General features: G+C 41.1%; 2 protein-coding genes across 2 annotated transcripts in view; both read right to left on the bottom strand.

The window, feature by feature from the left end:
- Positions 1-3564, bottom strand: part of gucy1a2 (guanylate cyclase 1, soluble, alpha 2) — a 57951-nt gene extending 54387 nt beyond the window's left edge. Inside the window, exon 1 of the mRNA XM_022195913.2 lies at positions 2250-3564. Within this exon, the coding sequence (XP_022051605.1) occupies positions 2250-2570 (321 nt within the window). The 5' untranslated portion in view covers positions 2571-3564. The remainder of the gene's footprint in view (positions 1-2249) is intronic.
- Positions 3565-6385: 2821 nt separating this feature from the next.
- The window catches only part of cwf19l2 (CWF19 like cell cycle control factor 2), a 32533-nt gene continuing 13570 nt past the window's right edge, over positions 6386-25348 (bottom strand). Inside the window, exons 11-19 of the mRNA XM_022195912.2 lie at positions 24416-24517; positions 21343-21471; positions 20154-20291; positions 13113-13325; positions 10016-10132; positions 9710-9865; positions 9491-9571; positions 9249-9350; positions 6386-8814 (exon numbers count right to left, since the gene is read on the bottom strand). Coding sequence (XP_022051604.1) covers positions 8674-8814; positions 9249-9350; positions 9491-9571; positions 9710-9865; positions 10016-10132; positions 13113-13325; positions 20154-20291; positions 21343-21471; positions 24416-24517 — 1179 coding nt within the window. The 3' untranslated portion in view covers positions 6386-8673. The remainder of the gene's footprint in view (positions 8815-9248; positions 9351-9490; positions 9572-9709; positions 9866-10015; positions 10133-13112; positions 13326-20153; positions 20292-21342; positions 21472-24415; positions 24518-25348) is intronic.

Here is a 25348-nt window from a genome sequence, read left to right as displayed (position 1 = left end):
TACATCGATTTCACTGCAGCATCTCTTCCTCGCAGAAATGAGAGCACAGGAGCTTTGGAGAAACCTATTCTGTAGTCTGAGGAAAATGCAGCAGTGCTTCTACTGTGTGGAGAATCAACACAAACAGACCTGGAACCAATGTGAGCCCAAAACTCCAAAAAAAAATAGTTTCTGTCTAATAGTTATCAAAGAAGTTGCACAGTAAATGTCATGGCGTTATTTGTCATTTTGCATCCTACACAACAAATATAGTTCCTGCTTTTTTAACAAGACTACTGAAAGGCATGGATACCGTGTTGTTGCCTAATAATATCAACAGACAAAGTGCCCAAAATATTCCTTCCTTTAGACTCCAACATCTTACCAGAACAATGATTATGACGCTGAAGATGACACTTTTTACATCAGCACTGAAGCAAGTGGCTCACGGTAATGTAAACTGTGTGCTAACACTGATGGTACTGATGAAAATCGACAGCGTACTTCGTAGCTCTACGCCTTCAGCTCTTGTTTTGGTTATCTTAGAGTGGCAAAATGAACCACTGTCATTTCAAATTAAACCACAGCTGCCTGCCACAACTGACTCTGGTTTATGATCTTAAGTACCCAGCATGAAATCGAAAAGTGAACGGTGAAGACCAACATTTAGCCAAGCAAATGAGACTCCAAATATTTGGGAAAACATTTGCGAATATAACACTCACAGGGGACCACCAAGAAGGATACCCCGTGATGCTCATGTTGGTCTGTTTTTGTTAAATAGTTGATAACTAAAATCACAAAAAGCTGATGAGAAAAATGTTGGCTGCAGTGAGCTGTTGAAAATAGCTTTCTGTGGATGTCACTGTTTACTTTATTTTGTGTTTCGGATTTAAATTGCTGGCATATAAGACTAATTTTTCATGTTTGACTGCATTCAGCCGTCAGTTAACATTGGCAAGACATCTCAGAATGAAGCTTGGATTAAACTGGGTCAGATCTTGAGCTTCTGCCACATTTTGAACATCCTTCAGTTTGAAGCTGTCACATAGCGTCAGATCTGGATGACATTAGTTTGCTCTGTCAGTCAATTTAACCTTTTAACTTGCTATTCAAAGGCACCAAAGTGAATCATTTTCTGATGCAGCCTTAACCTTCTGCAGTTTGTACTAGAATTTGAGCACAGGCATCCTCCCCACAGAATCGGTCGCATTGTGAAAAGGAAAACTGAATGTGACACGAATCATGAAAAGAAGAAAAGACAGCTTCACACCTAGAGCTAATTTTCTTTCACGTTAATATCACAAGTACGTAGCTACCACTGAGATGATGGTATAATTTATCAGCTATTCATCCAATTACCTCAGAAGCATTTCGTCTTTTCAAAAACTCTTCAAGAAGGCCCAGAGGAACTGAAACATTAGTATGACTAATAAAAAGCATGTGAAAGATAAAGCCTTCTCTCAAATTGCATTTCTGTTCCCCATCTTGGATGTCTGTCTGTCTGCTTAGATTTTATTGTTGAGCAACTACGTAACAGCAGATGCAATCAAATCCCAAACCGATGTACCATCACAAAGGACTTTGCAATAGCAAATTCCCTAATCACACGCCATCCATCACAATTGCACTCAGTTCTAATAGCGGCTTTATTGCATTACAGTCCTGTAATACAAGTGAGACACAGACAGAAGCGAGACACACAGACGTAGAAACGGGCTCATTCGTCACACTCCTCACATCGTTACATATACTCAGAGCGAGCATGGGCATTTCTCTCTCTCCCTCACAACAACATATTTATTATATAATCTGCCAGATGATTCAGGCTATCAGAGGTGAAGGATGAAAAGAGGCTTTTTTTTTCATAGACAGCTAACAGCAGACCGTGATGTGAGAAGGAGACATTGTCTGGGATTTTGGAGAAGGAGGTGGAATGATCTGAATGTTGCTTTTTCAGGTTGTGTTCCTGAACTTTGGTGACATCTCTGTGCAATGGAGTGAATGGCTCTGGCTGTTATAGGGACTGGTTGTCAGATGAAATGCCAGCTCTAACTGTACTACACAAAATGACAAGCAATCCAACACATTGTATAACAGATTTTCAAGGAATGCTCTATGAATTTATGACTTTCATTAGTCTACTTACCACAGGATGCTATAGATTGGTTAAGTCTCTGTTGTGCACAAGAAGATAAGACTTCATGGCACTAAACCTACAACTATGAGAATACTTAATATTTCGTGAGGCCATTGAGCTGGAAGCCTACCGTGGGTGAGGTCAGCCTCCTCAGGCTCTCCCCCAGCGAGTCGAGGTTCACCCGTCTCCTCCTGGTGACCCTCTTGTGGGATCCACCGGGCGCTTGCTGCTCCTCGCCCGCCGGGCACGCCGACCTCTCGGCGGGGCTGCGGCCGTTCCAGAGCACCGCTCTGTGAGAGGACGAGAAGGAGGAGAAGGGGCAGCCTCGGCTCTCCTCCGCCGGCTCCAAACCGCTGTCCCCTGCGTCTCCCCCGGGGCTTTCGAGCCCGCAGTCCGAGCCCACCGAGCTGCTGAACGACTCGGAGGAGATCTTGCGCGACGACGAGGACATGTTGAGGAAGAAGAGGAGGAGGAGGATGGTGATGGCAGTGGAGGTGTTGAGGATGGTGATGATGCTACAGTCGGCTCCGTACCACGTTCACCTGTGCGCCGGGGAGTCATCAGATAGAGGGGTGGGAGGGATGGCGGAGGGCTGGACGGGTGAGAGGGGGTAAGGTCCGTCTGTGTGGTTATGTGTGCATATATGTGCGCGTAAAATAGTGTCCAAGCGCCTGTGTGTGTCTATGTGTGTCCGTGCATATGAGATGCGTCTGCCTGCGTGAGATGCTATTCGGAGGCAAAGGAGGGGTCGACCGAGAGCGAGAGCACTAGCGGCACGCAAACATTTATGTAAGGGGAGGAGGAGGTAGGGGCAACCGTCCTGCTTTACCCCCAAAAAATGCGTCCAGCCGGCTCCCTGGGTGGCAAAACACTCAGTGGACGACTCCTGTAAATAAATACAGAAACAGAAAAATAGACAACCCCCTGGCGACTGTGTTTTTCTAACTTGAGGCGTTTTTTCCCCTAAATTAAATACGAACTAATTCAGAGCAGCCTGGGAGAGAAAGGTCGCCAAAACGGACAGGACGCTGGTCCACCGTGGTAGTCCATCTTAATTATTCCTCTCACTCGCGGCGGATTTCGGCGTCTTCTCCCCCCCCACGCTGCCGGAGTGAAATCCCCAAAGTCACCGCGGATGTGTCTGCCTCCCTCCCTCCCTGCCTCCGTCCTCCTCTCCTCCTCCTCGTCCTCTGCGACAGCGGTGCTCCTGTCTGCCGGATAACCGTCCTCTCATCGTTCGTCCATCGTCTCCGCTCTCCAGTGCTCCGTCTTCGGTCCTCCGGTTCTCGGTGTCGGTCTGAAGCTGACAGAGGCAGCTGATGTGGAGGTGCGGGAGACGGGAGGAGAGAGAGAGAGGGAGAGAGAAGAGCGCGCGGTGAGCGGTGGTAGCAGCAAGCGCCGGTGATGTGCAGATATGAGCGGTCCGCCGAGTGCGCGCTGTGAAGTACGCGTCAACGCGCCGCTCTGCGTTATAGTTGGACAAGAAACCAGAACCAATCAGAGGAAGGAGAGGGAGATGGATAGATAGATAGATAGATAGATAGATAGATAGATAGATAGATAGATAGATAGATAGATAGATAGATAGATAGATAGATAGATAGATAGATAGATAGATAGATAGATAGATAGATAGATAGATAGATAGATAGATCACTGTAAAAATATTGACTTAAAAAAACGTTTTGTACAGTCTTTTTTCCCCCACAGATTTCCCCATTTTGTTAAATTACAAATATCTAATAATGAAGTCACGGAAAAAATGTTAAACACACGCACTCACGAAAAAAAGTAAAATAAAAACAACTGTAAATAATATCCACATCATGAATCTGTCTTCTATTAAAGGATGATTGGTTTTTACATTGTCAGACCATAAATTACATTCTAAGAAAATTGTATCTCTATCAGCAAAAATACAGATATTTGACATTTGAAAGGAAATTTATGCAAAATACTTTTTGATTATCATTTTACAGATTTCCCCTGTTCTTAAACTACCACTATTTTAAAAACTGTAAATGATGACCACACCAAAATTCATTTTTTTGTTGTTTTTTTTTACAAATAGTAATTTGTCCTTTTACGACATGAGATCATACAATTATGCAGATTAACTGTAATAAAACTGCATAATCTGAAATGTCATTATTTTAAAGATACTTGCCATTACTTTGAGTTCTTTTGTTTTATATTTTAATTGCTGGATGCCACTCCGTTTCTGTGAGGACCTGTATGGCCTTCTAAAAGGTTTCAGCAGCGGTTAAGTGGGACAGCCAGACTTCAGAGTGAGGTGTCTGTGGTCCCCTCCTGTGCTGCTGAGCTATTCTACTGGATTTTGTCAAAAGCTGAAATTCCCACACAAGTCTACATTAAAAAAATCTTTTCACTTTTTCTCACCATTTATTTATATAACTGTTACATTGAATTTTCAGTTAATTGTGTCATTGAAGGATTACTGTTGTTTCAAAGCCTCCTCCACAGTCAAGTGGAGAAACACTGAGTGCCTTTCATACATTTAATGTTTTAACTATAATTTAGAATATAGTATGCCAGTGAGCCTTTGATGCGCTGGCCAAATGTCAGATTTGACATGTATTCTTGCTAATGGAAAAAAACCATCCAAAATACACATTTTAACTGTTCATCTTTACTACATTTTGTCTATTTGCATCTTTACATTTCAATTATACTAAATATAATGTAAGAATGAGTTTTCTGTAATACTTTGAGGCAGAAATTTCTACTTCAGCAGCACATACACACAACAGAGCTTCCAGTTTTAGTCCTGTCTATATTCTGAAGGGTTTGCTTTATTCCCAAAAATATGAATAAGATCTTTTAATAAGAATAGGAATTTTTGGCTTTACAGTATTTTCTTATTTCAGGAGAGATAAAAAGCCAAAATCCCCCTCTGTAAAAACTTTTAGGTCGAATGGATTAACAAAACGAAGTGAAAACTGAAGCAGTCTTTACACTGTGCCTAATGGGAGCATCTGAATCTGAAAGAGGAACAGATGAGGAGGGTCCAAAAGGAGCCTGGCAGAAAATTCTTGGCCTAGAAGCACACATTCATGCAGCCATATGTGAGTGGATACATAAGGTATGTTTCAACAGTGCAATTTTAAAAGAACTGTAGTTGTTTAGTAGACTGCCAGGCTAATATTTCTCCTAACTGCTACTTACTGTCATTTACAGTGACATTTTGGGCAGACAACAAACAAGTTATTGTTCCTCAATTAACTAACTGCAAATGGCAATCAAGCAGCATCTGACTGTAATCAAACGACAGTCATGGTCAATAAGCCAGCTCCGTGGCAGTGTGCCAAATGTGTTCAACATGGGTATACACGAACAAATATGACTCCGCGGGCAGATAATGGAGCTTGAAGCGGTGGCACACGCCTGTTGGCTCCCATCAGAGGACAGAATGATGCTCATGTCTGGCACTAACAACAGCCGCGACCTTGACCTCAATTGGCAGCGCATGTCTGTTCATTAAGGGAGACACTGAAACAGACTTGATGCATCATTCAAGTGCGTGCATGAGCGTGCACGTATAGCCCAGTCCAGTGTAACTTCCTGTAGGTGCCTGCTAATTCATCTGACTTTCTGGAGCAGCATGACCCCAAATGCATTGCATAGAATTTTGCTTCTTCTCTACAAACACCCACTCATTGTATTTCTCTCACACAGAACCAACACACACCCCAACTCTCTCTTTCCTTATCTGGCTGCTTGCTCTTAGGAATCAGTCTGCCGTCCATCAGTAATAATGTGGGCATTTAATAAAGCCAACACCACAATGGAATAAATGATGTTCCAGAGGAGATAAGCCCACTAGCGGAGGGAACTGCCTTGTAGCTGGCTGCCAGCCATCAACAGCTGAGTGCAGACAGGGCAATAGATCAATAACCGTGCCATCATGGAAGCAGAGCAGATAGAAAGGGCAGCTCGTGGTAATCCCACTCAATAGGTGCATCTCACATGGATGACATCCAATTTTAATAACATCACCGTGGAAATAAAGTAACTGAAGCAGCTCAACGCTGAGTCTCATTGACACTGCTTTTATGAGAATTAAAAAGGACCGATGCAACCACGGGGGTATAATGTGGCTCATGTAATTATAGGTATGATTTTCTGTAAGCTATAATACAGAGTAATACGTCCTGATTTTAAGTCAGAAAGTTAAAATGTCAATGAGGGATGATTTGAATTATTATGAAGGGATGTATGATTTAAATAAATGAGGCCCATTCCCGATCCAGAGCAACACGAGTTTACTTAGAATTTAGACATTTTTAAAAGTCAGGCAATACATTTTACAGTAATATGGCAAACAGACCCGTAGAGACTAAGTGCATGAGGGAGGAAAGAACTTCCATGTTCTGCAGACAGATTTACTGCATCACCTCAGGTATGACCCTGCATATTCACACGGAGCCTAAAAGCCTGGATTCAACAGGAGAACACAAATATTCCAAATAAATGCATCCAAAAAAGGGACAAATACATATATGGACAAAACCACACGGCTCCGGGAACTGAGCAGTTTCAGATGGTAAAAGATGAAAAGTGTGTAGCTGTGGAATGCAATAAGATAAGAAAGGTTCAGCCCCGTGACACACACAACAGTGAGTCAACTCCAAGTGCCTTTTTGATCTTTCGGTTCTCTTATGTGTGTTTTTGTGGCAAATATTGCTATAGCAGACAAGTTAGCTTCAATTTTGTCATATTATCGTTTCATCTTTCTGTCAAATAAAAGTCTCCTCCCTATCTTGATGCAGAGAGAATTACAAAAAGAAGAAATTAGAGAATTAAAGGGGACATATGAATGTAGTAGATGCTATAGTAGAGTAGAAAGGACACGTGTGTGAAAGAGGCAGACAGGAAAAGACAAACGGCTCACTTGGTCATAAATCTGCCCCCAGCCAATCTAATTGGCCATAACCATACATCACTCCACTGCTATTAACCATGAACCTGAGCCTCTCTGTCACTTGTGCAATATAAATAACCTACTGTACTGTCCCAAGGGATGCTTTTTCTAAAGTACAAACAGGGCTAAAGAGCAGCAAATTGCCGGATATGTTACACTAAAACCTGCATTAGAGATTCAGCTCAATATCCTGAAAATAATCACCTTTGAATCTGACCTTTGAATACATGTATTGACTGATATATTTTTGTTTTATACTCAAGTGATGGGAAATGGGGCTGGTTGACAAACTGAATTAGCGCCGATTTATGACAGAAGTGTCCCTCTGATGCACATATAAATGATAAATAATCCACAGGGCATTGACTGGCTGGCTGCAGAGACATTGTGGTCACCATGACTTGATCATCTTTACAGTAAAACAGGTCTTTCCATGGTGATGTCATAGTACAAATTAACAATGATGCACAAAATTTCAGGGCATTAACACAAAACAGGAGCAAGTGACGGAGATCACAAAAGCTAACATTTCACCCATGTGGATGAAAAAAGTAGTGCAGGGTGATGACTGCAGGTCTATTACAAACTGACAGAAGGTAATTAAATTGCACTAAGAGATTTTTATCACGGGTGCAGATTTTCATATCCTTACATACACTAAGCACTCATACCTGTTGGATCTATCTGTGTGTCTCCCTAAGGTTTCTGAGAAGAGGTTGATTAAGAGAAACGCTGTCTCCATTTACCGTCACACTAGAGAGCATGTAATAGAGAGAAAATCCTGATTCTGACATCATTCCCCCTGTGACTAAAAATACAAATACTGCAATAAAAAGTGAAGCCTCCTTTTTTGTGATTCGCAGCAATTCAGCACTAACCAGCAGCACCCATGCATCAAACGGTGTCTGAGATGAGATCTGGCAGTAAGGAGAGTCTCAGAAGTGGTGAGCTAATCAAAGAGCCAATAGTCTGGCTGAAAAAAAAAAAAAAGATGAGGTCGCATGCCGGGGCAACATTGTCGATTGCTCATGAGAGGGGTGTATGTGTGTCAGACGAGGTGTAAGGGTTGTGATGCTGCCACATGTGCATGTGTATACACTTGCCCGTGTGACTGTGGTGACACTGAAACCTCTCAGAATTAAGTGACAGCTGCAAAGGATCATGAGGCCACAGAATAAGAAATTAAATCCCAGGGCTGGAGAGCAGGGAAGGGCAGCACTGGGAAGCGAGGCTTGAAAGATGGGGGGTATGACACACAGACAAGAGCTCCACTTCACATCTCCTCGCCGCTACCCACCACTGAACTGTATATGTGGTGAAAAGCGAGAAAACATCAGTCAAGTCACAATACATTTGTTTGAAAGGAAATACTGCATTCAGAAGAAAAACACAAACTTGTCTGGCATCCATCAGTCATTTTATTCGTTTTTCTTTAGGTAAAAACACTCAATTCTAACTACAGATAGGGATTTTACATCAAATTGTAAATTTTAAGGTGAAATAGTGTCTACACCTTATTCACCAAATGGGTTTCCTACACTGAGAACCACAGCATGGTTTGTGTATTTACTCTTCACGGTTCAGCAAAGCCTTTCCCTTAGTGTGTGTTCAGCTACGCTTCAGTCTTTGTACAGTCGTACGGTTTCCACCACTGTGCAAACTGTAGGACTTTTTTCCTCTGATCATCAAAATTTTCTTTAATCAACTTTCTCCAGCGCCGAGGTTCCAAGTCCATCATACCTCCTACCACTTCCTGCAAAGAAAAGAGGGATTAATTGCATTTACATGCTGTAAATTTAAATAGAACAGTGGTTTGGTGGCAGAAAAACATAACACCTGAATGTGAAGCAACACTGGAATAACAGAGTATAGCTACTGCAGGTTAGGAAAAGCAGAACTGCTCGTCACAAATGTATCGTTTTTGCTAAAAGCTAAATCGTGAATATGCTATTCTTGCTACAGTAGAACAATTGCTTTAATAATGAACATGTGATCCTGTAGTCTTTGTTGCATTATGTCGTGCCACACTCGTTCCAACACGGCAAACATATGCCTGACTTAAATCTAAAGCAATATGTAAATCAGGCTTAGAGTTAACTACACATGTAGAGCTCAATTTTATTACACATTTAGGAACAAATAAGCATAAAAATGCATGTTTTATGATAGTCTTATATACTCACTGACCTTGCCAAAGTAATGAGGGAACTTCTGTTCATTTTCAATAACATGAGCAAACCCTCCCTGGAGTCCAAAGTCTACAGCAAAGTACGGCAGACCTCGAGGAACCTAGAGCAATAAAATTAAAATGCAAAAAGAAACAATTAACTAAAATGAGCAATTAGAAGAGAAGGGAGAAAAGAGGAGAGATGAAAGAATGAATGCTACAAGGCAAGACGGGGGTCAGAAAATAAGAGAAAAAGACATACGGCTTGGCGGACGTCTTTCGAGGAAAGGTCAACGACCTTTTTGTTCATGGCCCATTCCTCATCACACTCCATGATAGCTTTCTGGGTACACACAAAACAGCTGCTTTACTACACTTGAGAGGCTGTTTAATGGATTATACCTGAATCCATTTTACAATATTCTATTGTAAGACTTGACAAATGAAACGATCACAATCATCAGAAAGACGACAAACAGACCTTAAAGTATATTGGTGCCATGTCACCCAGTTCTCTGGGCAGTGGGATACACTCGAGGACCATGTGCTGTCTTCTACGTGGGTTCATGTGCGTTTCCATGAAAACACAGTCCAGCTCCTGGGACTCGAACATTCGCACCAAAGCACGTCGGAACAGCTGAGGACAGCAAAGCAGAACAGAAGTGAGCTCGATTATAATGTAAAGTTAAAATTCTGATTATAACTACCACTGCTAAAAACAACAGTCATACAAGCTCTGTGTCACTTTGGTCTGGACTGAAAGGATTTGGGGCACTGACTGACTGACCTGCATTTCTGACCAGACATCCTCATCCAATCCTGTGGCAGAGCAGTGATGCTGGAGAGGACAGATGAGACAGTGGCCCTCTGTCATGGACACTCCTGCAGGCAGGCTCAGGTAGGCCTGGACACAATATCACACACAAACATTACAGACAGCATTCAGGAATGCACTGATCAATGCATACACATCTTTAATACCATGCATTGCCAACAGTACAAAACTAAACCTAAGGTCAATTTAGAGCTACAATAATTAATCATTTATTGATTGACAAATTGAAAATTCAATCTCATCAAGTGTCCCCAAACAGTTTCTGGGTGTTTGTTGGCTCATGTTTCACTGCAATATAAAGTCCTACACCTTTATGGAAACAGCACGACCATGGCTAGAAGCAGAGAGAACTCAAAACTGTTTTCTGTGTATATATATATATATATATATATATATATATATATATATATATATATATATATATACACAATTCCATAAAACTAAACATTTCTTTGATTACATACACACGTGGACAAAATTGTTGGTACCCCTCAGTTAAAGAAGGAAAAACCCACAATTCTCACTGAAATCACTTGAAACTCACAAAAGTAACAATAAATAAAAATTTATTGAAAATTAAATAATCAAAAACAGCCATCACTTTTGAATTGTTGATTAACATAATTATTTAAAAAAAACAAACTAATGAAATAGGCCTGGACAAAAATGATGGTACCCATAACTTAATATTTTGTTGCACAACCTTTTGAGGCAATCACTGCAATTAAACGATTTCTGTATTTGTCAATGAGCGTTCTGCAGCTGTCAACAGGTATTTTGGCCCACTCCTCATGAGCAAACAGCTCCAGTTGTCTCAGGTTTGATGGGTGTCTTCTCCAAATGGCATGTTTCAGCTCCTTCCACATATGTTCAATGGGATTCAGATCTGGGCTCATAGAAGGCCACTTTAGAATAGTCCAACGCTTTTCTCTCAGCCATTCTTGGGTGTTTTTGGCTGTGTGTTTTGGATCGTTGTCCTGTTGGAAGACCCATGACCTGCGACTGAGACCAAGCTTTCTGACACTAGGCAGCACATTTCTCTCCAGAATGCCTTGATAGTCTTCAGATTTCATCGTACCTTGCACACTTTCAAGACACCCTGTGCCAGATGCAGCAAAGCAGCCCCAAAACATTACTGAGCCTCCTCCATGTTTCACCGTAGGGACAGTGTTCTTTTCTTCGTATGCTTGGTTTTTGAGTCTATGAACATAGAGTTGATGTGCCTTACCAAAAAGCTCCAGTTTGGTCTCATCTGTCCAAAGGACATTCTCCCAGAAGCTTTGTGGCTTGTCAACATGCATTTTTGCAAATTCCAGTCTGGCTTTTTTATGAGTTTTTTTCAGCAGTGGTGTCCTCCTTGGTCGTCTCCCATGAAGTCCACTTTGGCTCAAACAACGACGAATGGTGCGATCTGACACTGATGTACCTTGGCCTTGGAGTTCACCTTTAATTTCTTTGGAGGTTGCTCTGGGCTCTTTGGATACAATTCCAACGATCCGTCTCTTCAATTTCTCGTCAATTTTCCTCTTGCGGCCACGTCCAGGGAGGTTGGCTACTGTCCCGTGGGTCTTGAACTTCTGAATAATATGAGCCACTGTTGTCACAGGAACTTCAAGCTGTTTAGAGATGGTCTTATAGCCTTTACCTTTAAGATGTTTGTCTATCATTTTTTTTCGGATGTCCTGGGACAATTCTCTCCTTCGCTTTCTGTTGTCCATGTTCAGTGTGGTACACACCTTTTCACCAAACAGCAGGGTGACTACTTGTCTCCCTTTAAATAGGCAGACTGACTGATTATGAGTTTGGAAACACCTGTGATGTCAATTAAATGACACACCTGAGTTAATCATGTCACTCTGGTCAAATAGTTTTCAATCTTTTATAGAGGTACCATCATTTTTGTCCAGGCCTGTTTCATTAGTTTGTTTTTTTAAATAATTATGTTAATCAACAATTCAAAAGTAATGGCTGTTTTTGATTATTTAATTTTCAATAAATTTTTATTTATTGTTACTTTTGTGAGTTTCAAGTGATTTCAGTGAGAATTGCGGGTTTTTCCTTCTTTAACTGAGGGGTACCAACAATTTTGTCCACGTGTGTATTTTACAAACCTTGAAATAACCAAGATTCAAGTGTCCACATGTGTTACCGACATATAAAAAAGGTGGCTCCACATATTGTTAATAATAAACTACTAACATTTCATTTTTTCCCATATTTGTCTCTTATTGCTCTGTCTAAACACAGCCTGCACTTCAGCCCAATTCAACTAAAAATTCTTAATTGTTGGTCACAACTAAGACACTCATGGCTTCTCAGTAAGACCAAGGAGTGCGTTTTTTTTTTTTTTTTGTATCTGGAGTATGTGGTTAGTAAAGACAATTTATTTTTGATGATTTTTTTTAATGAGGAATCTAAGAGGAAGTGACTTGGATAAAATCTCACAATTTTAAGATTAGATTTGGGTTGGTTTTCCAACTGAACTGCACATCACATGTGATTACTTCACTGTCAGAAAGTTGAAAATCGGTCAGTTCTTTCCATTTATACAGCTCCTAGCTCTGACAAATGATGTAATTTTAGAAATTTTTAAAAAGACAGCACACCTGTCAAACCCGCCTGCAGGTAATAAGGATTCAGAAGATCACTGAGTTTAATTTATCTTAAATAAAAATTCACTCGTTTCAGCTGGATACATCAAAATTCTATTTTTTTATCTGCGATTGTAAACAGAACATATTTAGACCTTTTTTTTAGCTACTGGTCAGATAAAAGACAGTAAAAAAAAAAATCCCCTAAAACATTTTATTGATCAAATAATGTAACAATGAATTGATAGAAAAAAAAAACATTAACTGTCAGTGAAATTAATACAATTATTAATAAAAGGAGAAATATAGACTGTCCTCTTATGAAAGATTTGCATTGTAGCTTGATAAATAACTTGAATCGTGACTTATTAATCCAGTAAGTGATTAATTATTTCTGCAAAGATCTCCTCGTCCTTCCTCATCTCAAAACGGCCCACAGTACATCAGCCATCACTTACCTTGCTGCCTATTCCCACTATAAGATGCTTCTGGAGCTCAGTGCTGCTGAAACAGTGCTGGCATTTATCCATGGAGGCAGCCAGCCTCCTACTCTCCCCGATGGCTCTGTTCCTCATCCTCTCCTCCTCCCTCCCCTCGCCCTCCCGCTGCGCTGCACTCGACACAAACATGTCATCCAGTGTGTAGTTGTCACCATCCGTTTTCCCCATCATCTGGAGAGTGGAGGCGATGGAGACAACAGGGACAAAAGAGGAGATGGAGAGTAGAAGTTGGAGAAAAGAGACGGACATACAAGGAAGAGGACAGAAGTGATGAGCAGCGTTACTGGAGTGTGATCATTCTTGTCCAGACTTCATGCATTTTCTCTACATGTATAAAAAAAGATGAGGGAACATTGTAAAATATAAGTCATCACATTCTGTGCTTAAGTAAATTCATCTTAGGGTGTATTTAAGCTAATTATGGAAATGTTTTAGACGAAATGTAGTTTTAACTTTACATTTCAGGCTAAAAAAAAGTTTTACAACTAAACAAATTTGTGATAACACTTTAAGACTCTACTGAACAGATGCAGACTCTCCTAAAAACTGGCTAATAGTTTAATTAAATGGTGCATGGAGGTGCTGACGCAGCATTACCATCTGCAACACTGTTCTACCATATTGTGCATGTGTGTGTGTGTGTGTAAGATATGCTTGAACTGCCCTGTATGCAAGTTAGCCTCTGTGTGTTAACAGTGGAAGGTTAGGACACCAAATATCGACTCTGGTGTTTCTACATCTGAGTCTTGTCACCATGGCAACCCAGCAACAGGTTGGAATCTGTGTGTGTGTGTGAGAGAGAGAGAGAGGCAAGCATGGCTGAAGTGTGTGTCCATGACTCGCTGTGTAGGAGTGAGTGTGTGAGTGAGAGTGAAAATTGGATTAGTTTAGTGACAGTGTGGGAGAGAAGGTGTGTGTGTGTGTGTGTGTGTGTGTGTGTGTGTGTGTGTGTGTGTGTGCAAAGGACTGCATATAAGTGTGCAGTGGCACAAACTGCATTTGGCTGATAGTTTTATTTTCTCACACGCCATCACACGTACTTGTAGATTAGTTGGGCATTATATGGTAGCAATATATCAGCCATTCTGTTGGTTTTCACTTTCACTGATTTCACTATGAAAAGGGCCTTTAGCTGATAACTGATTGCACTTTAAGGAATTTAAAATGTACCTTGTGAATTGTAATGAAGTCAACAAAACAGACTTTCAGAAAACACTAGTCTGCTGTCTAAACTAAATCAGTATGTGGTTTTTATACAGTTTTATGCACTAAAAATAAGTTGAAAACACAAAATAATAAACACGCTCCGCTTAAAACATCCCCGCCTTATATATAGTGCCTCTAAGTGCAAGAAATAATAATATATACTGGACGATACACCTACAAAATGATACATCTTCACTACAATAAAAAAAAAAAAAAAAGTCATGTCAAGGTCATGCACCCCAAAAGGCACATCTACATTACCAACAGGCTTAGTGTGCGCAATATGAATGAAATTCCTCAACTAGGTTCTGAGCCATGATCTGGAAACAAAAAATATTTGGAATGCCTCACTATGACCTTGAAAATCAGGTCAAGGTCATACACCCCAAAAGGCACATCTGTACTATATAGAGATGGCCTGGGTGCAATATGAATGAAATCCCTCAAGTAGTTTCAGAGATATGATCCGGAAACGAAATGTGGACGTACGGTCGGACGGACATACGGACTTACGGACGTGCCCACGCCAATATCCCCCTTCGTGCCTACGGCCGGGGGGATAAAAACAATAGAACAGAAACATTCCATGCCTTTACTTTCTTTGAGTCCTCTTCCATATTGTGTCTCCTCACTAAGGGACATCTAAAAGTCACACCAAACTGCATTTTCCTCGTTCTGGATACATACTCACGGTTGATGAATGCCAAAGTTTGTGGCTATTAGAGTATCTTCTTAGAACAACAAACTGGCAAAAGTACATCAACTTAAAAAAGTGTTAATATACTACATTTTTTCCACTAATGCAAGATCTCCAACCTCTGCTTTGTTATGTCAAATTCTAAATGAAGCCGTCCACCATACTGCATAGAGGAAACACCATTACAGCCAATGTGACTGCAGATGCACTGACAGACCTGCATGTACAGAAGAAAAGCAACAATGAGATGATAGAACGATGAGAAAAAATGACAATGAAGCAACAGTCAGATGAGTAGAGACGTAAATAGGAAGAATACAACACTGGAGCAGAAGCAGACGTCAGAGAGAAATGAGGAAGGATGGACATGGTTTGCAATGTCAAGGTGGTGAGTGAACATTAGTGAGCTCAGCTCCTGTAGAATTATTTTTTTAATAATTGAGGAAGACAGTGGAAGAAATGAAAGCAGGTGAAGGAAAAGATTAAAGGCAAAAGGAGAGGAAGGAGGAAAGGTCAATGCATAACAATGTGATTCTGATGATTACAGCTGGATCATGAAAGACAAAAAAAGGAAACCAATGATTTGCAACAACCTGAAGACAGAACTTACATTTACACCTTCTAGTTTCCTTGATTTTGGTCAGACAGTTTGAACAAGTCACACATCAAGCACATGTCTAGTTAAGAAAAAAAGAATAAAAAAAAAAAACCTACAGGAAAGCAATATTACTAATGTTATCACTAATAAATTCTAAAAATAAATAGATGATCAATCATACTATTAAAGGCCCATGTGGAGAAAATGTGCTTTATATTTGTTATAAATTTGAAGGTGCAAAGTCAAAGCTGTTAAGATATGAAGCCGTCTATTTCTGCGATCTTCAAGCTTCACAAGTCTGGAAGAATTCTGCTAAACTGCTACGTTCCAGCTCAGTAACCAACAGTCATCTAGCTCAAACTTTAGATAATCCTGTCCCCTCACTGTCAATTCCAGGAGTTCCACTCTGAAAAAGCAGCCTGCTTGCTGTTTGCCAGATTTATTTACCTTCTAGTGCTGCTACTGTTGGCTCTAAACTGTAAGCCACAAACAAAACACACTAAACATCCTCTGTTGGCTCCAAAAGTGAACACAGAAGTCTTGATGTACTTCCAGCATCCCAAGGAAGTAAAGAGCCAGAGTATTACTTTAATGTTTAATGACAAAGTCACCCCAACAGCAGAGATATTCTTATAGTCAACGCTTCCATCAGCTTTGGTCGTATGCCCACAGGTCAGAGCTCAGTGGAAACTGTAACACTGAGGGACAAATCGGTGGAAACGTCAAGACAGATTTGAAACAAACAAACAAGGACTTACTGAGTTACCGTGTTCAACAGATCAAATGGATTTAAAGCTACACTAAAATGGCCTGTTTTGAACAGGGCTAAAGCCAGTCATGGTAAGATTATCCATCTTTGCAAGGTTTTGAACTGAAAAACTCAGACACATTCTGGGGACATGTGAGACTCATTAATTTGCTAAAATAGGATCACGATATGGAACTATTACAATTATAATATATACTCACGCGCAAAAGAAACGCAAGTTTTTTTTACCCGATGAAAAATTAAATTTGGTTTCCCAAAAGAAAAATGCATTTGGTACTTTGTGGTGCATGGTGTGTTCTTAACATTTTCTGTTGTGTTTTGTAAGGTTGGTGTGAAAACGGAAAACGAATCGTTGCAATACACCAATGCATTGACGATGTGGACATGATTCACACTTTGCACGTGCAATTGATTATGCACGATTTATCGACACCTTCAGTGGGTATAAACTTCATTCAAGATCACAGGCATTTCACTTGCTGTTTAACTATGCCACGCTTAAACCAAACTGAGAGGAACCAAGCCATCGGACGTCTGCAAGCTGGAGAGTCTGTCCGAGACATTGCCCGTCACTTTAATGTCAACATCACCACCATTTACCGTCTGAAGCGTTGATACAACACCACACAGAGCACCGATGACCTTCCCCGAAGCGGACAGACTCTCCAGCTTGCAGACGTCCGATGGCTTGGTTCCTCTCAGTTTGGTTTAAGCGTGGCATAGTTAAACAGCAAGTGAAATGCCTATGATCTTGAATGAAATTTATACCCACTGAAGGTGTCGATAAATCGTGCATATTCAATTGCACGTGCAAAGTGTGAATCATGTCCACATCATCAATGCATTGGTGTATTGCAACGATTCGTTTTCCGTTTTCACACCAACCTTACAAAACGCAACAGAAAATGTTAAGAACACACCATGCACCACAAAGTACCAAATGCATTTTTCTTTTGGGAAACCAAATTTAATTTTTCATCGGGTAAAAGAAACTTGCGTTTCTTTTGCGTGTGAGTATATATAGTACCTGATGAATTTGTTCCGCAGAAATCACGACAATCTGCTCATTAAAAGTTTTTATCTGCAGTGAAAATTCTGGCAAAATGTTATGGCGCTCTGGTCAGAAGTTGTAGAGATATTATGCTCTGGTCCAAACAGTTGGTGGAACAGACACACAGACAGATGGACCGCCTGACATCACCATTTTTCAGCCCTGCCATCTGCATAACAAAAACCCAAATTTATAAGCCAAGCTCTTTGCAATTCAGGAGACTCGACCAACAGATATTTTTATTCTGAAAAATGTACACCGCGTAATTATCAAAATCACTAACTGGCACTGGAAGGCCTTAATAGTGACGCAGTAAAATCAGAGTTGGAGGAAAGAGAGGAGAATGGAAGAAGAGTTCAAGAGGGGAGATTAATAAAACCGAGAAAGACGTGGACAAACGGATAAAAGGATTAGGTAGATAATTATAGAAGGAGAAAAAGAGGGAGGGCCAAAGAGGGAAGTGTAGTGTGATGTGGAGATAAAATCCAGTTTTCTCTCTGGCTAAAATCATCAATCTATAGCTGTGATTAGTAGTGGTATTTATAGAAGCCCTGCCATGGTAACTGTAGATGTATTTTTAGTGTCACTCTTTGTAGGTGCCAAACGTGTGTGTGTATTTTTATACGCACGCATGTGTAGCGAATATATATGTGAGAGAGAGAGAGAGAGAGAGAGCGAGAGAGCCTGTGCTAAATGTGAGTGAGGGAAAGTGAATGACTGAGGGCAGAGAAAGTCAAAGAGAGGAAAAACATTGACAGAGCTTAAGCATGCCTTTTTTATCGCCATGGCAACTCCTTCATCCCTTTGTTTGTCTCACACACACACACACATCAATAGGAATTTTCCTATTATTTGTTGTCACACTGCAACCTACATGGAGAGAAGAACTAAACAAGTGGAAAAGAAGAAAATGAGCCCTTGCTCGTGGAAAAGTGCAGTCTGCAAAACTGCTGATAGGCTGACACATGCAGCACAACTTGCCATCTGCTGCTGTACGACTATTTCAAACACAAAGTAGATGAGGGAGAGAGAGAGAATGCATGATGGGTAGTAGTGGAGAGAAATGGATAACCCCAAGGATGAAATGCCAGTGTGACAGAACAAATCCTAAATGTCTATCTTTGCCCTCGGTCTACTGGAACACACGTCACATTAACACACATTCATAACACCAGACCAGAAGTGTTCCACATTTCAACGTCTGCCATCATCCACCTGATGGACGGACGCATTACTGCCCGAGATAAAAATGATCACCTGCCGTGCCAAACTTCAATTTTTGGTCCTGGCCCTCTGCCTTTCAGGTCAGCCTATTATCGGTGTAACGGTGGATGCAGCAAATGAAACCTCTTCACTTATTCTGGCAAATTCTGTATCAAAGGTTTTCTCCTACTAAAGTCAAGTTACACCACAAGCTGTAGACCCATTTCCATTCATTACCTTTCCCTCTTCATTCAAGTAACACGTATTTAAAAATGTATGAATTAACGGATCATTAAATAGGCTCCATAAAAATACTTCAGATCATCTTGAGACCATTTTGTAATGGGATCACAGAAACCACAACTCCAATAAAAATGCTGATGTTCCAACCAATTAGCACTTTTGTTACGAGTACTCAGAATTCATCACCTGAGAACTGTAAAACCCCTTAAACCTCCCATTAAGGTATTGCACAGTGCGTTGCAGCTGCTACAAAACATAAACAGGGCTCAAAATAATATGAAACAATCAAAAATGCAAACATTGTGTCCATTAACATGTTGTTGACCACACTTTGTTATTAAACTCCGTTTCATTTTGACCTCTACACACCAGAAAAGTTTCATGACTGCATCGTACACAGTTGTATTGTTGTGAGAGAACGTGATGTCTGTGCACGGACGTCCAGACAGACATAAAAACACCTGTCAAAGTACTCCAAACTGCCTGTGCCTGCTGCAGTAGGTTAGCCTAGCCACGCTAGACAACCCACGGCAACGAATTTAATTCTCTGCCAGGGTGGGTCTAGTTACCCTCCATAAGGCTCGAGGCTGGATTCTCCTAAAACTGGCCGGACCAATCACCATGAAGTGTAGAGTCAGAAGGCGGGCGTAACTAAGTGACGACAGAGGCGCGACGATTCTGACAGAAACAACCGGCGCACAATAAACAGTTATCTTTTGACTCGGCTTTGGCCACAGCCCTTAAAGATTTGAAGCTAAAATTCAACTTGAAAGATAAAGAAAGGACAGCACTGAAGTGTTTCATTGAGAAGAAAGACGTATTTGGACTTATGCTGACGGGATATGGAAAATCCTTAATATACCAGTTGGCTCCGCTGGTTGGGAAGCTAATGGGACTTAGCCACAATCCGGCGCTCTAGGAACTCCGTCAGCCTATTCGTTGCACTGATTGGTTGTATACCTACCCAATTGTTGCAGAGTGATTTGATAGACAACCTTTTAGCCCGCCTCCCTCCCTGTCGAGCTTCCCTAGACCCTTGTGCCGTCAGAAACATGGGTCTAGCGCGGCTAGGCTAGCAGTAGGTGTCTCCAGGACCACAATTTCAAAGATAACACACAGACAGACGGACTTACGAAGTGAAAACAATACCAGTGATACAATCTCAGCAGATAATTCCAAAACTTGTGTCCTGCCTTGTTCAGTGACTACAAGGCTGCAGAACGCCTCCTTACCTTGGAGGCCATGCGAGAGTAAAGGGCATTCTGATCCTGTGCAGAGCTCATCTTCTCCCTTCTGACCATCTCCTGCAGACCAACACCGTCATCGTCCTGGAAGTAGCGGATGCGCTGCCCGTCAACGTGGGTCTCAATCTGAGAGGACAGGGAAAAAGAGAAGAATGAGGAAAAGGAAACAAGGTGGTGAACACAAAAACTGATTAGAAATTGGGCACACTGTGCAGAGAAACAAAGACCGCATGAAAATCCGTTCTGATCACACTGGAAATCCTGTATTTGAACGCAGGATGACAAAGTGAGACTAAAGAGAAAGCAGAGAGAGAAAAATGCAGCAGGAAAATTTACTTTTTTTTTTTTTTTTTTTTTTTTTTTCTTTCTCAGCCAAAATGAACAGGAGACAGAATGGTGACAGATGGAGTGGGTGAGACATAGGGTAAAGGAGACTGGACTACTTTCTAAATTTCTAACCACCAGGAGAAAACAAACTGGAGAACTTTGTTTACTTTACACACATTTCAGCTCGGAGGCAGTGAAGTCTCTGCTCTCATTACATCCTCTGACAAACACCAAATAAGAAACAAACAGCAGGACACAAACTTCTTAATTGTTCCCCCTTTTCTCAATGTGTCTAGTGTTACAACTCCTGACACTACAAAGCACCTGTCTTCATTCACAAAAACACAGTCTACACCCACAACAGTACTCACCCAGAAAAGCTACCGTTGTTTACACTGGTTTGGACGAGACCCCATTTGTTACAACTCAGCTCCAAAAGTCACAACAAAACCAAGAGACAGGAATGGTGTGGCGACTAAGTACAGTTTATTGTAACGCAAACCAACCAAATGGGCATTCACAACCCAGAATCATTCTGCTGGAGCTCCACACGGCAGCAGCTCCTGTCAGAGAGCCAGTTTGAATGGAAGTGGGCCAGATTAAGTGCAGCTGAGCCACTAGATCACGGGTGTGGCTCAATCAGGTGAGGACTGGAACAGACACACCTGGTGTCCAGGTGGAGGGTCGTCACATAGTAACAGCAGTGAACAGGATTCTCTCTGTCTTATACTGAAACACGTGCAGCAGCACAGGTTTAGTAATTTAAGTACTTGGTAAAAAATGCCTTTCACCCTGCTGTCCTGTTTGTGTTTTTCTCCTTCCTTACAACCCATCATTCCTCCCTCTTTACCGGTTTCTTCTTCCGCCGTCCTCCATGAGGCTCATGAGGTCCAGAGGGGGCGTTGACTGGCCAGGCCCGACCGGACTGATCCGTTCTGAACAGCAGGACCTCCTGGTCTTCACTGGAGCGACTTGTGACCTGCAAAACCAAATAACAGCCAAGTCATTTTGTTGGTAGATTCATTTTTGGGATGCACTAAGCATGTATGTTTATTTAAAGGCAGAAATTGCAATCCTAATCCAGTAAAGTCAAATTCAGAAAATTTCTCCTTGCAGTCCACTAGTTGTCCATCCTGTCAGTGCATGGAAAAATAATCCTGCGTTCGTGTAAAATCCTGGTTTAGACCGATTCACACAACACTATTCAAGCATGCACATTCATTATGAGGAGAAAGGAGGCAGTGGAAGCGAGAGTGACATTAATGTGGCACATGCTAACTACCTAAGTAGTCTGAATAGCTACATAAACTTCACCTTTAACACCTAAAAACAAGTTTGAAACGCACACAAATGATGATGAAAAGCCCACTATTTTCAGCTAGTGCCAGAAACGCTGCTTTTGCTGATCACATTCACAACAACACAAATAACTACACAAGCAAGCACAGGCTCTAATTTCATCAACTTTGATGTAAACCTGTGCAAGTTAAAGCGTTGTTATTTAGTAATTACAGTTTGGACTAGACTATCAACTGAACAAAGCTGTCAGTCTAATTTGTATGTTTAAAGAACAAAAAGAGGGTGAACTTAAGAACACTCTGCAAATGATGTATTTATTTGTTGTGTCAGACATCAGATGTGTTTTTTTGTATTTTACTCTACTAATAATTAAAACAAGACATTAATTTACCCGACTCTTTCTGAAAAAATTGCACTTGTTTTTGATTTAACTGCAATTGATGTATTTTTGAAAGTAAAAAAACCCCTGTAAAGCACAGTAGTTCTGCTGTGAAGACGGATGTGTTTGACCTGCCTCATGGTCAAATAATTTCTGATAAAAACTGCTGCTTCAGTTCAAATGTACCAGTCCACGCAGGTCCGTGTTTTTCAAAAAATCAAATAGTTTGCTTGTAATTAAATGCTGATGATGATCTATGCGTGGTTTTTGCTGAAAATATAAACAAGTGTCAATATTTTATGCTGTGCTCATTTAGACTTTGCGTCACTTTGATGAGAGATGTCAACCAGATTTATTATACTCAGAAGTAAAAATAGCCTTACATAACTGCAGTCTGATTACACAGCCTATAAAAGTTTCAACCTGACAAGGAGGCAGACAGACAAGAAACAAGAACAAGGCGAGAATAGCAGAGAGGAGGGCAGTCACATTAAAAAAAGAAACCGGACTGTCAGAAAAAACGATAAAAGAGAATATTTCCTTTGCTCCAGTCAACAGTTTGACTTCTCAAGGCTCCGCATGCAGTCAAAAACACAGAATATGAGTCAGACAGGCAGCAAGACTCAAAAGGCTGAAGAGTGAAGACAAGCCAAAAGTCTTCCATAACGAGACCAACGAGAAGGCTCTCAAATGAGTGCAAATCAACAGCAATCCATCTTCAGAGGGCTCAAGTACCTCTCAGTTGATAAGTGCACTAAAACCTAAGAATTATGACATTTTCTCTGGAACCTTAAGTATTTCACCCTCGTCTTCTCATTTGGACAGGGAAGCCTTTCAGGGGAGAAACCCGGCCTCACTTGCAAATAATGATTTACAGGTTGCATAAATAATCACAGGCTGCTTTCCATGTGTTTATAAAGTTGTCTGCAGACGATTCATGTCGGAAATACGCCGCTATTCATCTGGGTGTGTGTGTGTGTGTGTGTGTGTGTGTGTGTGTGTGTGTGTGTGTGTGTGTGTGTGTGTGTGTGTGAAAAGGTATTCGTAAACCCAGTTAGAGCAGATGCAGCAGGGCTGGGATGTCAGGGCACAGCCATTGGTAAACTGTGAGCCAGACACGATGGCACACACGTTCTCCTACTCCTACCACTCTCTTATTTCAAACACACACACATTAACCTGAGGGCACACTCTACCTGACCCCTGGTTGGAGAGTGTCGTCAGCACACTAGAAGGCATTTGTTTCTCATTAGGAGTCTGCTCAAGTGCTGAACGGGAGCGGTTTCCATTCAGACAGCGAGACATGAGAACTGAACAGCAGAAAGACTTCAAACAAACAAATTCCTTTTAACAGCAGTCAGCTGTAACGGCAGAGAGTTTAGTTACATCTGAAGATAAGCGTGTGTGTTTGTGACACACTTTACTTGCTTCCATGGGAAGAGAGACGGATGCTGCAGTAACCTGCTGTTTGTTGGTGTACGTCTGTGTGTATGTGCACGTAAAATTTAGAATGATATAGCCTTGAGTGTTTGGATTAGCATTTAGACTACGGGAGAGGAAAAAGAAGAAGCCAGAAGATAAATCTGACAAAAGTAGATGCGTGTTTGTGTGTGTCTGCCATGAACTCTGTATGCGTCTATCACTGTGTGTACATGTGTTTTTCAGAGTTTATGTATGTACTTGTTTCTGCAAATCCATCAGACTATAGATGTGAGGATGTGCAGTGTGTTTTAGTGGAGTGTACTAGATATACTGTGTGTAATAAACCTGAGGAAGCAGCGCTGTGTAGCTATCAGCACGGAGCGAAACAGCTGTCAGGAAACAGGACACACTTTAAATAGTATAGAAACATAAAAAAATAGAGGCAAGAAGGAAAAAGTGGAGGAAAATAATTTTCAAGGAAATAAGTCCTCACTTTTCCTCAGTTTTTTTTAAAAAACATCTAATTACCGTTTCCTTGTTTGAGGGGAAACTAAGGCCTATCCTTTATCACTCACCTATTGAAAAACCTTTTCAAACAAAAGTAAGCTAAACAAAACTCGCCCCACCAAACTGTATATTTACAGAGGTTTTATGGCTCAAATTTTGTTTAGATTTCAGGAAAGATTTGGATGTCAAAGTTGGTTTTCGACTATATGTTGATATATGGTTGAATACGGACGTTTTTGAAATTTACGTAGATGTGTTAATAATATTTTTGTCTGCCTTCTTGGCCACTAGTTGCACACAGTTAGCATCTACAGACCTGGTTTGATTTAGCCGTGTCTTGCAGCTTCTTTCTGGCAGCGCAGTTCTCCTTTGCTTTCTGAGCTGCCTCCAGCTGGGATTTCAGCTTCTCAACCATCGCCTGAGACACACATGCACAAATAAAGTCGTGAAGCACAAACACGTTTAAGTTTAGACATTTAAAAAGACAGTATAATAAATCAGTGTTGCTGTGCACACAGATGGTTTTAAACAAGACATTTGGGATCTCCATATTTTCTCTTGTTTCAAAGCCTGTAAAAGATAGGTCAACACGTAAGTACTGGAGTAAATGTTGACAGATTAACGAAAAGACAGATCAAAGTACACAAATGATTTAGAACAGACTATTTTCTTAACTCAGGTTTGTAATATTCTTTCCATTAGCGTCATTTGACACAGAAACATCTCAATCACAAATGCACTCGCTGAACCACTTAAGCCACACTGCCTCGACAGACACTGATACTTTGACGTACAAGGCGTAAAAGCCGAGTGCATGACCGTTAAATGCACTTAAGATGCACAGGCGTACTCAAACACGTACACAAAGAGGTTTGGGAATATCCTTCTGATTGTTTTGTCATGTAGGGAGATGCTGAAAGCCAGGTTGCTAACACGTAGCATTATAGCTGTGAGGCGGTAAGAGTGTTTGTGTCGTAAAAGGCAGTTCTGACGTTCTGTATGACAGATCCCAGTAGCACTCTTACCATTGACAGATGAAAATACACGGAACAGGTGTTGGGCGCACAGATCAATGAATGTAATTAATTAATCGATCCCGTTGCGCTTCAGTGTCCCGCCCGCGGTACACTTTGAGATCTGCATAAGCAATTTGCTAAATGTCTGAAACTGCAAACGCGATTATACAAACACTATACGCCGATGGAAAGCTTAGATTCTCATGAATCCGCCGGTATAAACCACTTTCAGA

Source organism: Acanthochromis polyacanthus, chromosome 13 (genome assembly GCF_021347895.1).
Source record: "Acanthochromis polyacanthus isolate Apoly-LR-REF ecotype Palm Island chromosome 13, KAUST_Apoly_ChrSc, whole genome shotgun sequence".
Lineage (NCBI taxonomy): Eukaryota > Metazoa > Chordata > Actinopteri > Pomacentridae > Acanthochromis > Acanthochromis polyacanthus.
Note: the sequence above shows the minus strand (reverse complement) of the source record. Positions and strands in the feature narration are given on the sequence as shown.